The 21,420-nt window shown below is 47.7% G+C and overlaps 1 protein-coding gene across 1 annotated transcript; it reads left to right on the forward strand.

Moving 5' to 3' along the window:
* The first annotated feature begins 10,484 nt into the window (after window positions 1-10,484).
* On the forward strand, window positions 10,485-16,652 carry LOC147115962 (eotaxin-like). The gene is made up of 3 exons (XM_085989481.1): window positions 10,485-10,604; window positions 15,163-15,283; window positions 15,396-16,652. Exons 1-3 carry the CDS (start codon window positions 10,544-10,546, stop codon window positions 15,490-15,492), a joined length of 279 nt encoding a protein of 92 aa, XP_085845607.1. The 5' UTR covers window positions 10,485-10,543; the 3' UTR covers window positions 15,493-16,652.
* Window positions 16,653-21,420: the final 4,768 nt, after the last annotated feature.

Genomic DNA, 21,420 nt, shown 5'->3' on the forward strand with positions numbered 1-21,420 from the left:
TAGAGTCCCAATCTACTCAACCTCTTCTCATATGTCCATCCCCTCATCCCCGGGATTAACCGAGTGAACCTTCTTTGTACTGACTCGAGAGTATGGACACCAAAACTGTACGCAGTATTCCAGGTGCGGTCTCACCAATACCTTGTACAACTGGAGCAATACCTCCCTATTTTTATATTCTATCCCCCTAGCAATGAAAGCCAACATTCCATTGGCCTTCTTAATCACTTGCTGCACCTGCATACTAACCTTTTGAGTTTCGTGCACCAGGACCCCCAGATCCCTTTGTACTTCAGTACTTTCCAGTTTCTTGCCATTAAGATAATAACTTGCTCTACGATTTTTCCTGCCAAAGTGCATAACCTCACACTTTCCAGTATTGTATTCCATCTGCCAAATCTCTGCCCACTTACTTAGCCTGTCTATGTCCCCTTGCAGGTTTTTTATGTCCTCTTCACTCACTACTTTCCCTCCCATCTTAGTATCACCTGCAAACTTTGATATGTTACACTTGGTCCCCTCCTCCAAATCGTTAATATAGATTGTAAAGAGTTGGGGACCCAGCACTGACCCCTGCGGAACACCACTAGTTACTGATTGCCAGTCTGAGAATGAACCATTTATCCCAACTCTCTGCCTTCTGTTAGATAGCCAATCCTCTATCCATGCCAGAATATTACCCACAATCCCGTGATTTTTTATCTTAAGCAATAATCTTCTGTGTGGCACCTTGTCAAATGCCTTTTGGAAGTCTAAATACACTACGTCCACTGCTTCCCCTTTATCCACCCTATATGTTACTTCCTCAAAGAACTCCAGCAAATTTGTCAAACATGACTTCCCCTTCATATTGCCTCGGGGTCCTATCTGAATGATAAGACACTCATTAATATTTTTAAATGAGGCAGGCGCCTCAACTGCCCGGCCTTCGAACCACCATGGGCCAGTATCGGACTGGGAAAAGAGCTTCTCAATTTTAACTCATGTTCTACCTTATTTCTATTAAGCAGAGGGAATTAAAATCCCCCTTAAGTCTCTAAATCAACTGCTAAACTGAGTGATCCTGGGAATAATTTTAAGCCCCAAGAATAGGTGGGTTTGAGTCGGGTGGGAAGTTCTATTTTAAAATATTTCAAATTGGAGCCCAACCAGCGTACATGCGGTTTTGACAGAGGTGGGGTGTGCGGCGAGCGACCAATCCACTTTCAGGAGGCGGGTCGCTCATTTAAATATTTTAATGAGGCTGCGTGCTTCAGGTTTTGGCCCCGATTTTCGGCTTGTGTGGGAAATGGTCGGGTTTCCCCGAATGTGGGATTTCTGACACACGTAAAAAAGTGTCAGCCAGCTCCACGCAATTTTCCCTCAAGTGGCCAATTAATTCCCAGCATGTGGGAAGCCTTGCTAATTGTCCAATTCGAGTCAGAAATCCCCACAGTATGATGTCATAATTCGTGGTGCTTTCAAGGTCCATAGCAAGCACTGCATCCTCTGAAGACTTCCAAATGAACCATACAGGATGGCAGAGGAGCCTACAGCAGCTGTGGGCAGTGCCAGACCCCAAGCTGCCTCCAAATTCGACGAGGCTTCACTGCAGGCATTATTGAATGGGTTTAGGGCCCACAGGGAGGTCCTCTTCCCTAGGTTAGGGAGGAAGAGGCCTTCCACTGAGACCAATGCTGCACGGATGCAGGTGTTAGTAGATGCCAACTCGCTGGGAGTCACCAGAAGAACCTTGGCATTACATCTCTAACTCCTTCCTTAACTCCCCTACAGTACCATCCAGAGCCCCCGTCCTCACTGTGGAGGAGGAAGAGGCTGTGCAGCCAGACTCCTCAGAGGAAGCTCCAACCTCTGAGGGCACAGGGTCAGCAGAAGTAAGCACACCCAGCACCAGCACAGACACTCACACCTTGGGGGGACCTTCGGGACATTGAGTAGTGTTGTCACCTGGTGTTTCACAGCTCACAAGTGAGCCTCAGCAGACTCTGGAGACAGGGTCAGCAGTGGAGAGTCTTCGTCAGAGGGCGCAGGACTCTGCCAGCTCAGCTCAGCTGCGCTGCATGTCGACCCTCTGCCTCTGGGTCCTTCTGCAAGAGAAGAGGTGATGGATCTCCATGCACAGATGCAGGAGTCTCTGGCAGGTTTTGTCTCCAGGGTCGCTGCGAGTGTGGAGTGAATGGAGGAGTCCATAGCAACCATGAGCAGAGCCTTTGTGGAGTCATTGGCGCATGAACGCATCACCATGGAGGAGATAACTCGCCAGGGTACGGAAAACATGGTGAGTGCTCATAAGAGAATGATATCTCTTGAGGAGCATTGGCCATCAGTTGAACAGAGAAACCAGATCTTCATGGAAGTCCTTCTGAGTAGGACTGCCAGTGCAGAAACGGGTCCCCATGGCCCCCTAAAGCGCAGCAAGGTGCTCTCAAGCCACTTCCAAGCGCTGGTCCCTTCTGGCCTGTGCAGCTTCAGGTGAGTGAGCAGCAGCCTGGTGCTCTTGGTGCTCATCCTGCTGTTCCTGGTTCTGCTGCTGCCGCCTCTGCTGCTGGAGATCCTCTAATGGCAAGAAGGGAAGGAAAAAAAGGTGTCCCATGCTTATCGTAGATGCCTCCACTGAGGAAGCGCTGCATGAGGGAGGCGAGATGGGCTTCCCAGGAGATCACATTGGAGAAGTGTGTGAGGCTCCAACCTTCCACAGCTGTGCCTAAGCCTTGAAGAAGTAGCCCCAAGCCTTCAGCAACAAGGTCCTTCAACATACAAGTGCTGTCCCTTTAAATCGCATCTTCTCCATTGACCTGCAGCTGACAGCTAGCAAGCCGGCAAGCTACACGCCAGCTCTCAGCAGCGGGGTTCCCCGCAGGCAGGTTTCATGTGGGGATAGCCCCAAAGTCACAACGGCCCCGGAAAATCTACCTCAACGAGGTAATTATTGGTAATTAGTGTGCCGACGACCAGTCCCGCCAGCGGCGGCCGGGACTGAAGCGGGGTGCGGGGAAACGGCGGTCTGAATGTCGGACGGGGCGGGGAATCAGGCGGGGGGGTCCCGACCCGCATTTTCACCAATTTTCGGCCCCCGGCCGCATGAAAAGCCGCCCGACGGTGGCCAGAAAATCAGGGCCTTTACCTCTGTTCCAACTTTAACACTGGCTGGCCGGTTTCCCGGGCCTCAGGAAACCCAGCAGCAGAAGAGAGGTGAGCACTGCTGGATGGAACATGTAAGTGCCTTTCCAGCACTGCTTGTTGTCCAGGAGGTGCAGGAGTGCTTCCCCCCCGGACTCCCAAGCTACCCTGTTAAACTCCCCGTTGATCAAACACCAACCCTCTCTGCGATCCGAAGCCCTCCCGATGTCCTCCACAGCCCGCGATCCCCTCCCTACGACCTTCTCCGTGGGCCCCACCTGAACTTCACCCCCACAATCTTCTCCGCAACACACCGTGATCTTCTCCACTGTCCCCTGATCTTCTTGCCAGCCAATGGTAATGCTTGGCCACCAGGTCCAGCGGGTCTTCGTCTAGGAGGCTGCAGGTTTCTGCTACCACATGACGCGACAACCTCAGCCTCCGGAGGCACTGCTCTTCCGACAGGTGAAGATAGCTCAGCCTCTGCCTGTACACATTGTTATGTGGGTAGTGCCCCCGGCGACCTCTACTATTCTGCTGCTCCCCTCCCTTCTCAACACCTGCAGGTCTCTCAACAGCAGGCTGCTGCTGCTCCTGATGGTCATCTTGATCCTAATCCAATGTCCAATCTAAGGCAGCCAAGACGCCACCCATCCTGACCTGAGTCTCAAGTGTCCAACATGTAGAAACTAACCTCTCACCACAAGTACTGTGACCAAACCTTTTCCTAGTGGTGGGTATGAAAGCAGATGTAAGCACTGAGTATTGATTGCAGTATCTGCCTGAATTTTAATGAGCCCCATGAATTTGCTTTTGTTCTCGCCTTGGATTCAATGGCGAATTGTAGGAAGCCCGGGAAACCCGTGAATGCGCCGTTAAATTTGTAAGGAGGTTGAAATAACAGGAAAATGGAGCGATTTGCATATTTAAATTGGTATCCCACCTCTCCTGAGTGGGTTACGCGCAGCCAGTCCAACACGCCTGAGTTAATCCCGGAATTCGGCAGGATTGGAGCCGGCTTCCAGACACGCTGACATTTTCGGTGATTTTAACACCCCACCCGCACCAAAATCCATGCGCTCTTCAACGTTAAAACTCCCCCCATGCAAACTGGAGGCTCAAAACCTCCAGAAATAAATAACACACCCCTATGATCTATGCGCTGTATGCCAGGAGCACTGTGATATTGTATAAAGGAACTGGACTCGCATTATGTACATGGTCAGCTCATATTGCCAATGGATGAAGTGTTCGAAAAGCAGCACACCTAGATCCATAGCATAGGGCCCACATTCTCTACCACACTGTCCATGGCTCCCTTTACAACAGAAAACACATACAAGGAAAAATCTTTAAAAGCCCTGTACTTTGCAACATTCCAAGTGTACAGCTCTCTACACAATTATAGAGAAGGTATCCTATATAATCCAATCCATCCTTTCTTAGTCCAATCAATTGAATACTTTAAATCATATTGTTCTTCAAATTAAAATATGAATTCACAGTTCTCGAAAATAAATATAAGATGGTCACTACTAACTTTAATAGGGAATTCAGGTGTAAATTCTTTACCCAGAGGGTGTCTAGAACGTGGAATGTTGAGATGACTAGCGTAGATGAATTTAAGGGGAAGTTACATAAACAGATGAGGGAGAAAGGAATAGAAGGATATGTTAAATGAAGAAGGGTGAGAGGAAGCTCAAGTGAAGCATAAACACCGGCATGGACCTGTTGGCCTTTGGGGAAACACTGTGTGTATGTAGATAAACCTGTATAATCCCCTTTTAACTGCTGTATTCCCCTCCCCCCGCAAGACAGTTGCAAGCTGAGAGGAATAAGGCATGTTCAGACTTGCCTGCTGCTGATAGAAGGAAAACCAATCAGGTTCCAGCAGGTGACCAATCCGTGAGTCATCACAGGTTCGCGGGCTTCACGAATTCAGTACTGTATTGTGAGAGTTGGAATAAAGACCTATTTCTTGTAGCTCGCTGTGTTGCCTATTTCTTTACGCGGGAGACCGTAGTCCCCCACATTGGTGACCCCGAATGTCGGCGGCCGAAGCCCCCGACTCACGTAGCCCTACAGAGGCCAGCAACGACCCGACGGCAACCAGCAGCAGCTTGATGTCGGCCGGCGCCGCGTCCTTGAAGCTCCCCACCTTCTGGGAACACCAAGCACCAGCTTGGTTCGCGCACTCGGAGGCCCAATTCACCCTTCGCAGGGTTCAAGACGATGAAGAAAGGTACCTCCACGTAGTCTCAGCACTAGCATGCTCTACTGCCGCCAAAGTTCTCGACCTGCTGGGGAACCCACCACAGACCGGCAAGTACTCAACCATTAAGGGCCGCTTGCTGCAGGCTTACGGCCTGTCCAAGGAAGAGAGGGCCCGCAGGCTTCTCTCACTACCAGGCCTCGGCGATTCTACCCCGACCCAGTTGATGAGCCGGATGCTTGCGCTCCTGGGCTCCGAACCGCAGTGCTTTTTGTTTCGGGCCCTTTTTCTCAGCATGCTTCCTCAGCAGGTACAGACTGCCCTCGCAGGGTCCCCGATCATGGACTGCATACAACTGGCAGCCGCCGCGGACAAAGTTTTCGCCGTCGCCCAACACGGCTGTGCAGCCGCGAGGCTCCCCGACACCACCGAGCGCGCGCCGCCACGCCAGGCCGCAGAACTATGCTACTACCACATGCGTTTCGGCCACAAGGCCCAACGCTGCAGAGCACCCTGCTATTTCGATCAAACCAAGATGGCCACCCGGCCTAACGCACCGGCACCGCGCCGCCGCCTAGGCCCGCTTGACCGCACCCCCGCCGCCACGATGGCCATTGGCACCGCAGGTAAACTGCTGTACATAACCGACTCTCTTTCAGGGCGCAGATTCCTTTCCGACACCGGAGCCCAATGCAGCATAATCCCTGCCTCCCAGCTCGACATCCAGGCAGGCCGCAGCGGCCCACCCCTCGTGGCGGCAAATGGCGCAGCCATTGCTACTTTTGGAAAGCGACGGGCCGAGGTTTGTTTCAATGGCCAGCGATTTACGTGGGATTTCGTGACGGCCTCGGTGGCACATCCTTTGCTGGGCGCCGATTTTCTTTGCGCCCACGGACTCCTGGTCGACGTCCGCGACAGGCGCCTGATCGACGCAGCAACTTTCGCTTCACTGGCCTGCCAGCAGAGCAAAAGCCCGGCCCTCGTCAGGTCCTGCTCCGCCCCGGCGCATGATGACTACGCCCGCCTACTCGCAGATTTCCCGAGGCTCACACAACCGACCTTCTCAGCCGCGGCAGCCAAACATGGGGTCGAGCACCACATCGCCACTACGGGACCACCAGTGTTCGCTCGAGCCAGACGCCTGGACCCAGCCAAGATGGCGGTGACCAAGGAAGAATTCGCCACGATGGAAAAACTGGGCATCATCCGCCGCTCGAACAGCCCTTGGTCGTCCCCCCTCCATATTGTGCCCAAGCTGGGCGGTGGCTGGTGCCCCTGTGGCGACTACAGATGGCTCAACGATGCCACCACGCCCAATAGATACCCCATTCCGCACAGCCAAGACTTCTTGGCACACCTAGCAGGAAAGTCTGTCTTTTCCAAGGTCGACCTGATTCGCGGCTACCATCAGGTCCCCGTCCACCACGCAGACGTCCAGAAGACGGCGGTCATCACCCCCTTTGGACTGTTCGAGTTCCTGCGCATGCCCTTCGGGCTTAAGAACGCCGCACAGGCCTTCCAACGGCTCATGGACTCCGTTCTACGGGACCTGAGCTTCCTGTTCGTCTATCTGGACGATATCCTCGTGGCCAGTACCAGCAAGGCCGAGCACATCGCGCATTTGCGCTCCCTTTTCCAGCGCCTCAGCCAACACGGGCTAATCGTCAACCCAGCCAAATGCCAGTTCGGAGCAGCCAAAATTGACTTTCTCGGCCACAGAATCTCGCCAAGGGGAGCCATTCCCCTACCTTCCAAGGTGCAGGCGGTGGCGGACTTTCCCCAGCCCACCTCAGTTAAGGCGCTGCAGGAATTTTTGGGGATGGTCAATTTCTATCATCAGTTTGTGCCCAAGGCCGCCGCACTCATGCGCCCCCTCTACGAAGCCACCAGGGGCAAAACGGGCAAAGAGCAACTCACCTGGTCCAGCGAGATGGCGACAGCCTTCCACCAGACCAAAAGCGCCTTGGCCAACGCCACACTACTGGCCCACCCCATCCCAGGCGCCAAGACCGCCCTCACCACGGATGCCCCGGATTACACCGTCGGCGCCGTCCAGCAACAGTGGGTCGAAGGCGCGTGGCAGCCACTGGCATTTTTCAGCCGACAGCTGCGCAAGAACGAGCAGGCTTACAGCATGTTCGACAGAGAGCTCCTGGCCCTGTTCCTGGCAATCCAGCACTTCCGTTTCCTTCTGGAAGGCCGGCCGTTCACCGCATTCGTGGACCACAAGCCGCTCACTTTCGCCATGGCCAAAGTAACTGAACCCTGGTCCGCGCGCCAACAGCGCCAACTCAACTTCATCTCGGAGTTCACCACGGACATCCGCCACGTCGCCGGCAAGGATAATTTGGTGGCCGACTGCCTCTCAAGACCCTCGCTCCACGCAGTGCACCTGGGCGTCGACTACGCCAGCATGGCGAGAGACCAGGCTGCTGACGCGGAGATCCAGGCCCTCAGGACGTCAACTACCAGTCTCACCCTGGCCGACATCCACTTCCACGCAGCCGGCACAACCCTCCTGTGCGACGTCTCAGTCCCTTCGCCTAGGCCGGTCGTTCCATCCGCCTGGCGCAAGCGAGTTTTCGACATCATCCACGGCCTCTCACATCCAGGGATGCGTGCGTCTCAGAAACTTATGTCCGCCAAGTTCGTCTGGCCTGGACTCCACAAGTATGTGAGAGACTGGACCAACACATGCGTGCCGTGTCAGTGCGCTAAGGTCCAGCAGCACACCAAGGCGCCATTGGAGTGTTTCCCGGTGCCCGAGAGGCGTTTCGACCATGTCCACGTCGATTTGGTAGGCCCCTTGCCGCCGTCGCACGGTTTTGCACACCTGCTCATGATCGTCGACTGCACAACCAGATGGCCCGAGGTGGTTCCCCTCGCCTCCACCACCACGACCGACGTCGCGCGAGCATTCGTCTCGACATGGGTGGCCCGGTTCGGCGTGCCGACCGACATATCCTCGGACAGAGGCCCCCAGTTCACCTCCCACTTGTGGAATGCCATCATCGCCGCCTTGGCACCAAGTTGCACAGGACAACAGCCTACCACCCGCAGGCCAACGGGCTCTGCGAGCGCTTTCATCGTTCTTTGAAAGTCTCTCTCCGCGCCAGCCTGGTCGATACCAGCTGGATCGACAAACTACCCTGGGTTCTCTTGGGATTGCGTACCGCGCCCAAAGAGGACCTCCGCGCCTCTGCGGCCGAGATGGTCTATGGCCAACCGCTCAGAGTACCAGGCGACTTCCTCCCCCTGACAATGGAGCCGTGGTCGGCCGCCCGACAGCTTTCCCTGCACCAGGACGCAGCCCAGCAATTCCGTCCAGTGCCCACTTCGCAACACTGCCCGCAGCTGTCCTACGTGCCTCGAGACTTACGACATGCGGAGTTCGTCTTCGTGCACCGGGACGCGCACAGAGGCCCGCTGCAGGCACCATACACCGGCCCCTTCCCAGTATTGGAGATGGGGGACAAAGCTTTTCTTATCGATGTCGGCGGGAAGCCGGACCTTATTTCAGTAGACCGCCTCAAACCGGTGCACCTGGGCCTTAGCTTCCCGTGTCGGCCGGCTCTTCCCCCACGGCGGGGCAGACCTCCTGCATTGGCGGCGGCCCCACAAGAGGACCAAGACATGCCAGAACCTTACTTTCCAGCCGCCGCCCCCCACCTTCACCGGCAGCCCGTCCAGCCAGCCCACCGGCAGACCAGCCACCAGACCAGCCAACGAACCAACCGGCCGACCTCCCAGACAGCCCTCCTCACACGCCAGATGGCGACGACAGCCGCTACGGCCGTTTGGTCAAACCTCCGCAGAGACTGACTTTTACAGTTAACGAGGATTCTGGGGGGGCGTATGTGGCATTGCCACATTGGGGAAACACTGTGTGCATGTAGATAAACCTGTATAATCCCCTTTTAACTGCTGTATTCCCCTCCCCCCGCAAGACAGTTGCAAGCTGAGAGGAATAAGGCACGTTCAGACTTGCCTGCTGCTGATAGAAGGAAAACCAATCAGGTTCCAGCAGGTGACCAATCCGTGAGTCATCACAGGTTCGCGGGCTTCACGAATTCAGTACTGTATTGTGAGAGTTGGAGTAAAGACCTATTTCTTGTAGCTCGCTGTGTTGCCTATTTCTTTACGCAGGAGACCGTAGTCCTCCACAGCCTAAAGGCTTGTTTCTGTACTGTAATACTAAGTAATACTATGTAAAGATTTCCCTTTGTATTCATTGACAAGGATAATGAGTGATTCCCTCCTGGTGCAATTATAATAAAGTTCTCATTATCCTTGTTCATTATTGTCTGCTCACTTGACGAGTGGGATATGCAGCATCAAGTAGGGATTTTTAAATTCTTGGCTATAACTTCGAGTCTTTTTCCTGCACTTTGCTCCAACTTCTACCCACATTGGGCCGCAACTAAGAATCAGGTCATTTATTTTTGCATTCGGCTTCAACTTAGGTTTGGCTCAGGAAAAGTCTTTTACCCACCTTGGATGCAACTTTAGGCCGGGCAAGATTGGGTCAGCTGAAGCCTCGATTATCTGCCAACCTTATACCCGCTACAGGATAATCGAGGTTCCACTGCATGACATGAAAGTCAGTCAATGTGGGCATCTAACTTCTGAACCTTAGTTGACCTTGCTACAAAGAACTAACTTTTTTAACTAACTAATTTCTCTAACCTGATGGTCATAATTTTACAATGAATACGGGAGCTTTGTCAATTTCTGTGTAGCTCTTTGGAGGCAGTTCTGTGGTTTAGATGAGGCGCAGAGATATGCTAATAAGATATACTGACCAGGTAAGCTGCAGAAAATTAAGAAATCAATCCAAGCAGGAAGAAACAACTTTTCTGAGTACGATAAAAGAGATTTGGCCATCAATCAAAACTAAAACAACCTGCAATTTGAAAGAAGTAAATGCTGTTCAGTGATGGCCACAAAGCATATGCCTTCTGTGAATAGTTGGTTCATGCGAACAGAAATGTAAAGGAAACAGCTAAAAATATGAACAGGGCGGGTTTATCAATCTGGTCACCTTATCAGAGTTTCCACAGGGTCACGGTAAACCCACCTCCCCATCATCACCTCCCCTCATGGAATGTAGGAAGGAAGCAGACTGTCTGAGAGGATATATACAAGCTGCGATTCAAAGAAAGTTTAGATTTTTGGATCAGTTCCACGAGTGAGGAAAGCTTTTTCGAGAAAATGAAGCAACTTCTTGTGGTACTGATTTGTCTCAGTGTCTTCACATTGGTTGTGTTAGCAGGTGAGTGAGTTCACATAGTAACTGTTTATTACTTAGTTCTGTTTACTGTCTACTTTTAAGAAAACTCATCACTTAAGCAAATTTTAAAGAGGAACAACTTGTAGGTTCTACAGAATCCTATCAGATTGCCAGTCTCTGAGTGGGATTTGAAAGTTGTTGGTTACCGAATTGCAGTACGTGTAACAATGTCGTTTACAGGACTGTACTGAACATATAAGCAAACTTCAATAGTTTTTAAGCGAACTAGCACGATTTATTTATCCCAAAAGTTGCAGAATATATTTGATGTGCCAAATAACTGCCTGAATCCAAGAGGTTAAAGCTTAAAACTAAAGGCTTTTATTAAGTAAGAACATGGCATCGAGTTAACACAGGGCAACCATCATTCATCACCGACCTAGCCCTTATGAGTAAGACTCACACCAATCGGGAGGATCCAGAGGGGCGGGGCTAGGGAGGAGCATTAGTGGTTACATCTGTAGAACATTCCAGACATTAGCAAGTACAACAACAGACAATACAAATGCCAGAACACATAGTTATTTCATCACATTCACCCCCTGCTTTAGATTCAGTCTGTCAGGAGGTCTGATAGTCCTCTGGGAATGACGTAACTCTTGCTGAGGCTCCTCCCGGAGTACTAAATCCGGTTCATTCGAATTCCCAGAATCATCAGTATTTTCCACACTGAGGGTTTGTGTCTCTGAAGGTCCAATACCACGATTGAAAACTCTACTCTCAGAGTCGAACTCTTTTCGAGCTCCAGCAGGTGCAAGATCTTTAATAGAGACCGTATCCTCTCGCCCATCCGGATATTGAATGTACGCATACTGGGGATTAGCATGGAGGAGTTGTACTTCCTCCACCAGTGGATCAGTCTTGTGGCCTCTTACATGTCTGCGCAACAGCACAGGGCCCGTGGTCATCAACCATGTGGGTAACAATACTCCATTAGTAGCTTTTCTTGGAAAGCTAAACATCCTTTCATGAGGGGTGGCATTCATCGCTGTACACAAAAGAGACCTTATGGAATGCAGCACGTCTGGCAGGACATCCTGCCAGCGAGAGGTTGGCAGGCCTTGCGACTTCAGAGACAATACGATAGCCTTCCACACTGTCGCATTTTCTTTCTCCACCTGCCCATTACCACGAGGGTTATAACTGGTAGTTCTACTCATTGCAATCCCTTTCGATAGGAAAAATTGTCGCAATTCTTTGCTCATAAAGGAAGAACCCCTATCACTATGTATATAGTTAGGCATGCCAAACAAGGAAAACAGTTGGCAGAAGCATTTAATTACAACAGCACTGGTCACATCCGAGAGTACTCGTCTATAATATTAAGAAAATAGACATTATGGTCGCTCGATGGAAGGGGACCTTTAAAATCGAGACTCAAATGCTCAAATGGTCGAGTTGCTTTAATAAGATGAGCTGGCTCGGACGGCTTATAGAAGCGGGGTTTGCATTCAGCACAAACACGACAGGTTCTGGGCATTGTCCGGACCTCCTCAATAAAGTAGGGTAGATTGTGGGACTTAATTAAGTGGTTCATTCTGGTAACCCCAGGGTGGCAGAGTGCGTCATGGAGACTTTGAAGCTTATCTATACCTAGACTAGCACATACTCCTCATGACAAAGCATCCGATGGCTCATTGAATGCTCCAGGCCTGTACTGAATATCATAGTCATATGTTGACAGTTCTATTCGTCATCTTAAAATCTTATCATTTTTGATCTTGCCTCTCTGCTTAGTATTGAACATAAAGGCCACAGATCGCTGCTCCGTAATAAGTGTAAAACGTTGGCCAGCGAGATAATGTCTCCAATACCTGACTGCTTCGATAATCGCCTGTGCCTCCTTTTCCACTGAAGAATGTCAAACTTCTGGTCCTTGCAATGTACGAGAGAAGAAAGTTACTGGTCTACCAGCTTGGTTAAGAGTTGCTGCCAATGCAAAATCAGATGCATCACTTTCCACTTGAAAAGGGATCTTCTCATCCACGGCACATACCACTGCCTTTTCAATGTCCCGTTTGATATTAAAGAAAGTCTCCTGAGCTTCCGCCGATAGCGGAAAAGACATCAACTTAATAAGAGGTCAGACTTTATCTGAGTAGTTAGCCACCCACTGGGCATAGTATGAGAAGAATCCCAGAAACCTTCTTAAAGCTTTTACAGTGTGAGGTAAAGGTAATTCCTTAAGTGGGTGTAATCTTTCAGGATCTGGCCCGATTACCCCATTCTCCACAACACAACCAAGAATACACAAACGTGTAGTATTGAAGGTACACTTGTTTTCGTTGTAGGTCAGGTTTAACCTCTTTGCAGTCTCTAGGAATTTCGCGAGATTTTGATCATGCTCCCATTGGTCGCGCCCACAGATAGTAACATTGTCCAGGTACGGGAATGTTGCTTCCAACACGTATTCATCCACCATACAATCCATCTCCCATTGGAAGACGGATACCCCATTCGTCACTCCAAAGGGCACCCTAAGGAATTGGTACAGGCGCCCATTAGCTTCAAAGGCCATATAAGGTCGGTCTTCTATTTTGATGGGGAGTTGATGGTAGGCAGACTTTAAATTAATGGTGGAGAACACGCGGTACTGAGCTATCTGGTTCACCATCTCAGAAATACGAGGCAAAGGATAGGCGTCTAATTGGGTATACAAGTTTATAGTCTGGCTGTAATCGACCACGAGTCATTTCTTTTCATTAGTTTTAACCACCACCACCTGGGCACGCCACGGGCTATTACTGTGTTCAATGATTCCCTCCCGTTGAAGCCTTTCCACTTCCTCTTTTATAAATGTTTTATCTTCTGAACTATACCGTCGACTCTTAGTCGCTATAGGTCTACAATTAGGAGCAAGGTTCAGAAACAAAGAAGGCGGACTTACTTTTAAAGTAGAAAGGCTGCAGACTGTGAGTGGAGGCTGAGATCCACCATACTTAAGGGTAACGGACTCATGCTGACACTGGAAGTCCAAGCCTAAAATTAAGTTCACACACAACTGAGGTAATATGAGGAGTTTAAAGTCCTTATACTCTGTATCCTTAACGGTCAATGTGACTTTACAATATCCAGTTACCTCCAAAGTAAGGGACTTGGACGCCATCACAATTTCACTTCGAGTAGGATACACTAACAAGGTTGGGGTGTATAAAACTTTCAGTATTGCCACAGTCTATCAAACACCCAGTAGGATGACCATTAATCTTGATGTCCATCATAGATTTCGACAAGGAGAACGGTATGGTCTGGTCAACCATAGCCGAGGCTAGAGTAAAACGATAGGCGGCAGCAGAGAAGACATCGGTTACAGGATTACCCTTACACACTTTACTAAAATGTCCCCGTTTCTTACATTTAAAACAGGTAGCCTCTCTGGATGGGCATCTTTGCCTGGGGTGTTTAGATTGGCCACAAAAATAACACTTAGACCCATGGGGTACAGCCGCAACAATAGGATTAAGTGGAGGCTCCATTGGTGTTATGGATGCCTCCATACTCAGAACACACAAGGCTGAGAGAGACACATGGGCTGATGCATACACTTCTAAATTCTTCTGGGCTACATCTAACGATCGAGCAGTAGCGACGACTGTTTTTAAAACTAACGAGTCGTTCTCGAGGAGCCTCTGTCTAATATAATTAGATCGGAGGCCAGATACGAAAGAATCGCGGATGGCTTCTTCCTGATACACTATGGCAGAGACACTGAAGGAACATTTGACAACCATAGCTAACATTAAAACTTCAGATGCTCTAATGTGCTTATCGACATACGCAAGTGCTGTCTTACACTGACAGGTAGAATCATCAGCACAGTGTGGAGATCCGTGCTCATCCTGTACCTCCATCTGTCCTACACTAACTCTAAATGCTGTTCTTTAAAGCTGAGCGCAATCCAAGTTGGGAATCTTTAATTAATGATTAGTAATATGACCAACAGGATATCACTAATCTAATGTTTGATGCTCAGTATATCTTTATTGGATAAGAAGAGTCACCAGATTGATTATAAGGATGTTCAGTGTAGATTTCCTTTTCAAATGCCACTAGCCTAGATATCTACACATGTGCACATTAAAGTAACAAATCACTTTTTAAAATTAATTTTGTGTCAATGTGAGGGAAATTTAGCACTGGGAAACGGCACAATTTCAGATTTCAGGTGCGCAGCGCCAGTATCGAGCAGTCAGGTAAGGCACAATTTGCTGCAGGGTAAACCTCCCTCTACGCTACTCCAGCAATGTGCCTCCGCCTCAGAAGAATACCCGCTACTGCAGCAATGTGTCATCTGTTGCTGTGCCACACCAGCCCTCCTGTGGTCTGAGTGTGATTGTCAGTTTAACACTGAAGGACGTCAATTTAGTGCTGCGGGTTCGTGCTCACTGGGATTTGGTTTGAGTCGATACAAATATGCATAGAACACAGCGGACAAAAAAAATGTTCATCCCATCAGCCTGGCCTTAATTTATATGCTCCAGGTTTTTCCCTTTCTTTCCTTAAAGCAGTGAATCACAAGCCTTTTATTTTTGTTTCCCAGCTCCTACTCCAACATGGAAAAGCTGCTGCCGAAATATCTCAAATACGGTCCCTCACTTCAACAAAATCGAGAAATACAAAATACAGGAAAATGATGGTCGCTGCAGGATTAAAGCTGTGGTGTAAGTATTCAGAACACTGTCCGTCTCGGGAGCCTGGCAATATACACCATTATTAGGAGCCTGTGTCATACATAGTTAGCCCTGTAAGTAAATCTAGTCTGTTCCTTTTCAGATTCAGAGTAAACGGCAAATGGATCTGCTCAGATCCAAATGATAATCGAGTGCAGAAACTTATCGGAAAGCTTTCCCAACGAGAGCAGAGGGGATGAAGATGATGTTGATTATTTGTGACTAATGAGGAAGCAACAACTGTCTACAGAGCAAAGAAAGTTTTCAAAAATCCTTTTTCTTTTTAACATCTGCTTTTCTACATTTTACACAAGATTCCTTGTCATCAAAAAATTCACAACCGCAAGGAAGGTTCAAACACACAATTTAATATTTTTGAACCGCAGTGTCGGTGCTGCTTCTACACATCACTGATTTACTCATTTGGTTTTATTAATGCTACAAATATAGCAGTTGATAGTGTGTGTCAGCCTCTGTATGGACAACAAACCATTGGTACTTTCTCACTGAGTGAACCAGACCAAGATTCGAATCTTTCCCGCTCCTCCACCCAATGTTTTCACCTAGTCTGCTGAAGACAGTGGCCTGTGTTGGGACGTGACTCTATCTGCAGTGGCAGAAATTGGATAACTCACCCAAGCAACTATTCTACCTGTGTGGGCCTACGCAGTAAGTGTTCCCAGGACATTCCCGTGGTGGGTATTGCAACCAAATCATCAAATTTTGTATTTGTAAGATAAAAAATTCCTGCCTTTCTGGAACAGGACAGATGCTAAAAAACTAAATTTGAAAATGAAAATAAAAGGGAGATAGTCCTTTAAATGACTGATTGTTTGTGAATGACATAAGCATTTACAAAGTGCTATTTTGTTAAATCTATTGCATTGTAACTTACTTACATATAATGTACTAATACTGTTCGATGTAAAACATGGAATTATAGCTAAAGTAGCCCATATACATACGTCAACAAAACAGTGATCCTTTATTATATCTCCTTACATTTAAAGTGCCTTCACTGTCCGGCAGGGTAAAATCATTTTTGTCATGTTAACATATTTCAGAAACAGATTGAATGAAGGCAGTGGTCCTTTAAATTGATTGGAAAGAACAATGCTGTTTATATTCATGGCATGATGCACAGTAGCACAAGGAGTCTTTGGACTGCGAAGCACATCGAAATGGCTGCTGAATTTTTAAATTATTGTTCAATGCTACTTTTTTTAAACTTTATTTTATAATGCCTCCAAAACCAGCGACTACTGTTAACGGTTGACACATTCTATTATTTATGTTGTTTGTAATTTGCCTGCATCTGTTTATCAGGTTTCTGAAATATATATATTTATACTTTCTTGAACAGATTGTCTTTGTGTTCTATTATTAGCCTTTGCTATAACCCAAGCTTCCTAAATTTTTATAACTCCATTTAAGCTTATAAGTTATGTACATAAATACCCCAAAGAATATTAATACCCTTTTACCAGCTTGATTTGTAACACTTGCACCTCACGTTCTACCAATTGTTTGAACTATTTTTCTCAGTTGACCCATTGTGTCGGAATTCTATGTGATAATAAAACAATTCTGTTGAATGGGAACTTAAATTTAATGTAATTAAGTGGAAGGCAAACTGCTCTCATCTGTTTGGAAAAGAGAAGGGGTTAATTAATAATCTTGTTGTGCGGGGTCCTTTAGGGATGAGTAACCATAACATGATAGAAATCTTCATTAAGATGGACAGTGAAGTACAGGAAACTTTCGATTAACCGACCCCTAAATAACCGGAAATGTCGGTTAACCGGCAAAATTCAGGAGTAGGTTCAGGTAACTTTTATTACTTTTTTTACTCCATTTGTTGCTGTGCAAGGGTGTAGCTGCAGCTGTTGCTAAGCTACAGAGACGCTTGCAGCTTGTGCCGATTGTTCTGAAGCTGGGTTTGTTGCTTTATACGGAGCTCTCAGCTCCGTATCTTTTACTATAGCGTTCGGTTATCTGGAATTTTTGATGAACCGGCACTACGTCGGTCCCGTCCGTGCCGGATAAAAGAAAGTTTCCTGTAGTCCAATCTGAAACTGTGGTCCTAAATCTAAACAAAGGAAACTATGAAGGTATGAGGAGTGAGTTGGCTACGATAGATTGGGGAGCTTCATTAAAAGGCATGATGGTGGATTGGCAATGGCTAACATTTAAGGAACGAATGCATGAATTGCAACAGTTATATATTCCTTTTTGGCGCAAAAACACAAAATGGAAAAGCGGCCCAACCATGGCTAACAAAGAAATTAAGGATACTATTAAATCCAAAGAGGAGTCATATAAAGTTGCCAGGAGTAGCAAGCCTGAGGATTGGGAGCAGTTTAGAGTTCAGCAAAAAAGGCTAAAGAGATTGATTAAGAGGGGAAAAATAGAGTATGAGAGTAAACTTGCAAGGAACATAAAAGCAGACTGTAAAAGCTTCTACAAGTATGTAAAAAGAAAAAGATTAGTGAAGACAAATGTGGGTCCCTTATAGTCAGAAACTGGATAATTTATAATGGGGAACATGGAAATGGCAGAGCAATTAAACAAATACTTCGGTTCTGTCTTCATGGAAGAGGACACAAATAAATTCCCAGAAATGCCAGGGAACCAAGGGTCTAGTGAGAAGGAGGAATTAAAGGAAATTAGTATTAGTAAAAAAATAGTGCTAGAGAAATTAATGGGAATGAAAGCTGATAAATCCCCAGGGCCTGATAATCTGCATCCCAGAATACTAAAAGAGGCAGCCATGTTATAAGTGGATGCATTGGTTGTCATCTTCCAAAATTCTATAAGTTATGGAACAGTTCCTGTAGATTGGAGGATGGCAAATGTAACCCCACTATTTAAAAAAGGAGGGAGAGAGAAAACAGGGAACTACAGTAGCCTAACATCAGCAGTAGGGAAAATGCTAGAGCCTATTATAAAGGATGTTATAACAGGACACTTAGAAAATATAAACGGGATTAGACAAAGTCAACATGGATTTATGAAAGGGAAATCGTGGTTGACAAACCTGCTGGAGTTTTTTGAGGAGGTAACTGGTAGAATAGATAAGGGAGAGAGAGTGAATATGGTGTATTTGGATTTTCGGAAGGCCTTTGATAAAGTCTCATATAAGAGGTTAGTGCGCAAAATTAAAGCACATGGGATTGGGGGTAATATACTGGCATGGATTGAAAATTGGTTAACAGACAGGAAACAGAGAGTAGGAATAAATGGGTCTTTTTCGGGGTGGCAGGCGGTGACTAGAGGGGTACCGCAGGGATCAATGCTTGGGCCCCAGCTATTCCAATATATATCAATGATTTGGATGAGGGGACCAAATGTAATATTTCCAATTTTGCTGACTGGCGTTACTGGCGTAAAGTGCAGCTCTGAAGAGGTGAAAATAATCAGTCTTGTAATTATCCCTCTGAAAAATAAATGAAAATTGCTTCATAAATTGATTTGTTCTATTTACAGCTGGATTAGTGGAGTATTTCTCAGTCACAAAATTAAGCTGCAATTGAATATATCTAAACATAATCCACTGGTGGAATTGATATTTCTAGAGACAATAAACAAGTTGTAATTTTGTGCCTTACTGTAGCAATAAAATGGCAAACACCTCATACTTATAGAGATGATTATCTTTCAATTATCTTTCAGTTCTGTTATTTCTCTTCAACCGTGGCAGCCACTGTTTATACACAGAAACTATCTGCTGGTTAAAAATCTACAGTTCAGTCTCATGTACTGACGCTTCACCACAATGTCATAAAAGGGCATTTCCTCTGAGTCTTCCATGTGCTCATGTTTTCTAACCAGCACAAGCTGCAAAGTGGTTTCTACAGTATTATTACAACAAGGCTCTGTGACGACAGTGTCGTCAAACACACTTACGGGGGTAAAAATGCCGTCGGTTTTTACAACGTAAGCCACTGAAATTTTCCTAGGCAACCAATTCAAACTGTTCCCTGCTTGTTCAGTTGGTGGATGGATCATGTGCTGCGGTACAGAGCCGCGCAGACCATAGAGGTCCCAACACCAATCCCGGGTTAATGCGGAGTTACTTGTACAACAACAACTTGTATTTATATAGTACCTTTATTGTAGTAAAACGTCCCAAGACACTGCACAGGAGTATTTTAAGACAAAAAATTTGACACCGATCCACATAAGGATAAATTAGGGCAGGTGACCAAAAGCTTGGTCAATGGGGTAGGTTTTAAGGAACGTCTTAAAAGGAGGAAAGAGAGGTAGAAAGGCAGAGAGATTTAGGGAGGGATTTCCAGAGCTTAGGGCCTAGGCAACAGAAGGCACTACCGCCAAAGGTTGAGCGATTATAATCAGGGATTATAGAGGGCAGAATTAGAGGAGTGCAGATATCTCGGGGGGTTGTGGGGCTGAAGGAGATTACAGGGATAGGGAGGGGCGAGGCCATGGAGGGATTTGAAAACAAGGATGAGAATTTTGAAATCGAGGTGCTGCTTAACTGGGAGCCAATGTAGGTCAGCGAGTACAGGGGTGATGGGCGAACTGGTCTTGGTGTGAGTTAGGACATCAGCAGCAGAGTTTTGGATGACCTCAAGTTTACGTTGGGTGGAATGTGGGAGGTCAGCCCTGAATTTCCATGGGGTTCTCCCCATTCCGGTGAGAAATTGGCAGGGGGCGGGGGGTGGGGAATCCCCCAAATAAATAACATTCTTAGTCGTTAATGCTGTTTTTCCAGTGGCTGCGCTAATCTCCTATTGGAGAATCCCGGTGAAAAATCCATGCACTGATCTCAGCCAGGGTGGCAGAAGGAGTGCTACAATTGGCTTCATCAAACCTCAGTTATGGATCCCACTCCTGATTCCTATCTGGTTGCATCTGCCGGATAGTGCTTATGGGTGGAATAGGATTACACGTAGCAGTGATGCCTTCAAAGTTGATTAGCCTCTGTAAATAGAGTTATTCAGTGAATTGTCAATGACCACCACCAAATTCTTTTCTTTTGCTCTCCTTACTATTGGTTACCCATGTTCTTGTGCTTTACACCCAAGTGACTTGAAAGCAACAACAAGCAGGGTTTATTAGCTCAATAGCTGTCTTCCCTGAATGGGAATTCCATGCACTCCATGGAATATTTTGTTTTATAATCCCCAACAGTCCCACTTTACAACGAAAGCCATCAAGCCACAAGGAACATCATAGAGCAAACGATTGGCGTCCTCAAGCAACGGTTCCGCTGCCTGGATCGCTCCGGCGGATCTCTGCAGTATTCGCCGGATAGAGTCTCCCAATTCGTCGTCGTTTGCTGCATGCTGCACAACCTGGCTTCGCAGGTGGCTGTGACCCTCTGGGCGATATCCCTCCAGGCTCTCCTGTACACCCTCTTGGGAGGCTTCTTGCCACTGTCCGGGAACAAGATATGGCTTCTCTTCTCCAAAGCCATAACCAGCACCTTTAAATCATGGGCAGAGAAGCGCTGCGCTCGCTCACGGGCCCTCTGCATCCTTCCTGGCGCTATTTCTCTCCAGCAGCAGTGTTTAGGCCTAGCTGGAGGGCTGCAGTATCCAGGGCGTGGCAGCAGACCAAGTCGACCCTTCCCCCTTCAAAAGCTGGCCGGCGCCAGGGTGTCTGCTGTCAATCAAAACATGACCGCACCTGCGCTGCGCCCGGCCTCGGCGGTATCAGTCTGCACCGCCGGCTTAGCGCCTAAAGATAGGGGTGCAACGCCAGTTTTAGCGCTCGAGCAAACTCCTTGGCCAAAGCTACTGAATATCGGCGAAGTGGCCTCCACTTTCCGGCGGGCGCAAACTTTAGCGGCCGCCCGACTTTACCGCCCCAAAAGTGGCTATACTGAATTTCTAGGCCAATGTGCCTTAGAGCACCTGATGGAACGCATAAACAAAGGATGTTCTTCCAGAGCTGGTCAGTTCAACAGTTTGACCGAAAGTAAAAACCGGTCACTTGGACTTGCATCTCCTCAATGTTCACCAGGATATTGCAGTGAATAGTAACAATGTTACTGATAGACTAGCGACACATAATTGACGCATGGACTCCGTGCTTTAGAGGTTTTGTCTGACAAGACTACTTTTCATTTGCTTTTTTATGAATTGTTAGTTTAATGGAAGTAA

This window comes from Somniosus microcephalus, chromosome 6 (genome assembly GCF_052327205.1).
Source record: "Somniosus microcephalus isolate GS21.2 chromosome 6, FLI_Smic_1.0, whole genome shotgun sequence".
Lineage (NCBI taxonomy): Eukaryota > Metazoa > Chordata > Chondrichthyes > Squaliformes > Somniosidae > Somniosus > Somniosus microcephalus.

Coding starts and splice junctions, on each gene's coding strand:
- LOC147115962 (XM_085989481.1), top strand. CDS start 10,544: ATGAAGCAACTTCTTGTGGTACTGATTTGTCTCAGTGTCTTCACATTG. Junction 10,605..15,162: donor CACATTGGTTGTGTTAGCAG/GTGAGTGAGTTC, acceptor TTTGTTTCCCAG/CTCCTACTCCAACATGGAAA. Junction 15,284..15,395: donor TGCAGGATTAAAGCTGTGGT/GTAAGTATTCAG, acceptor GTTCCTTTTCAG/ATTCAGAGTAAACGGCAAAT.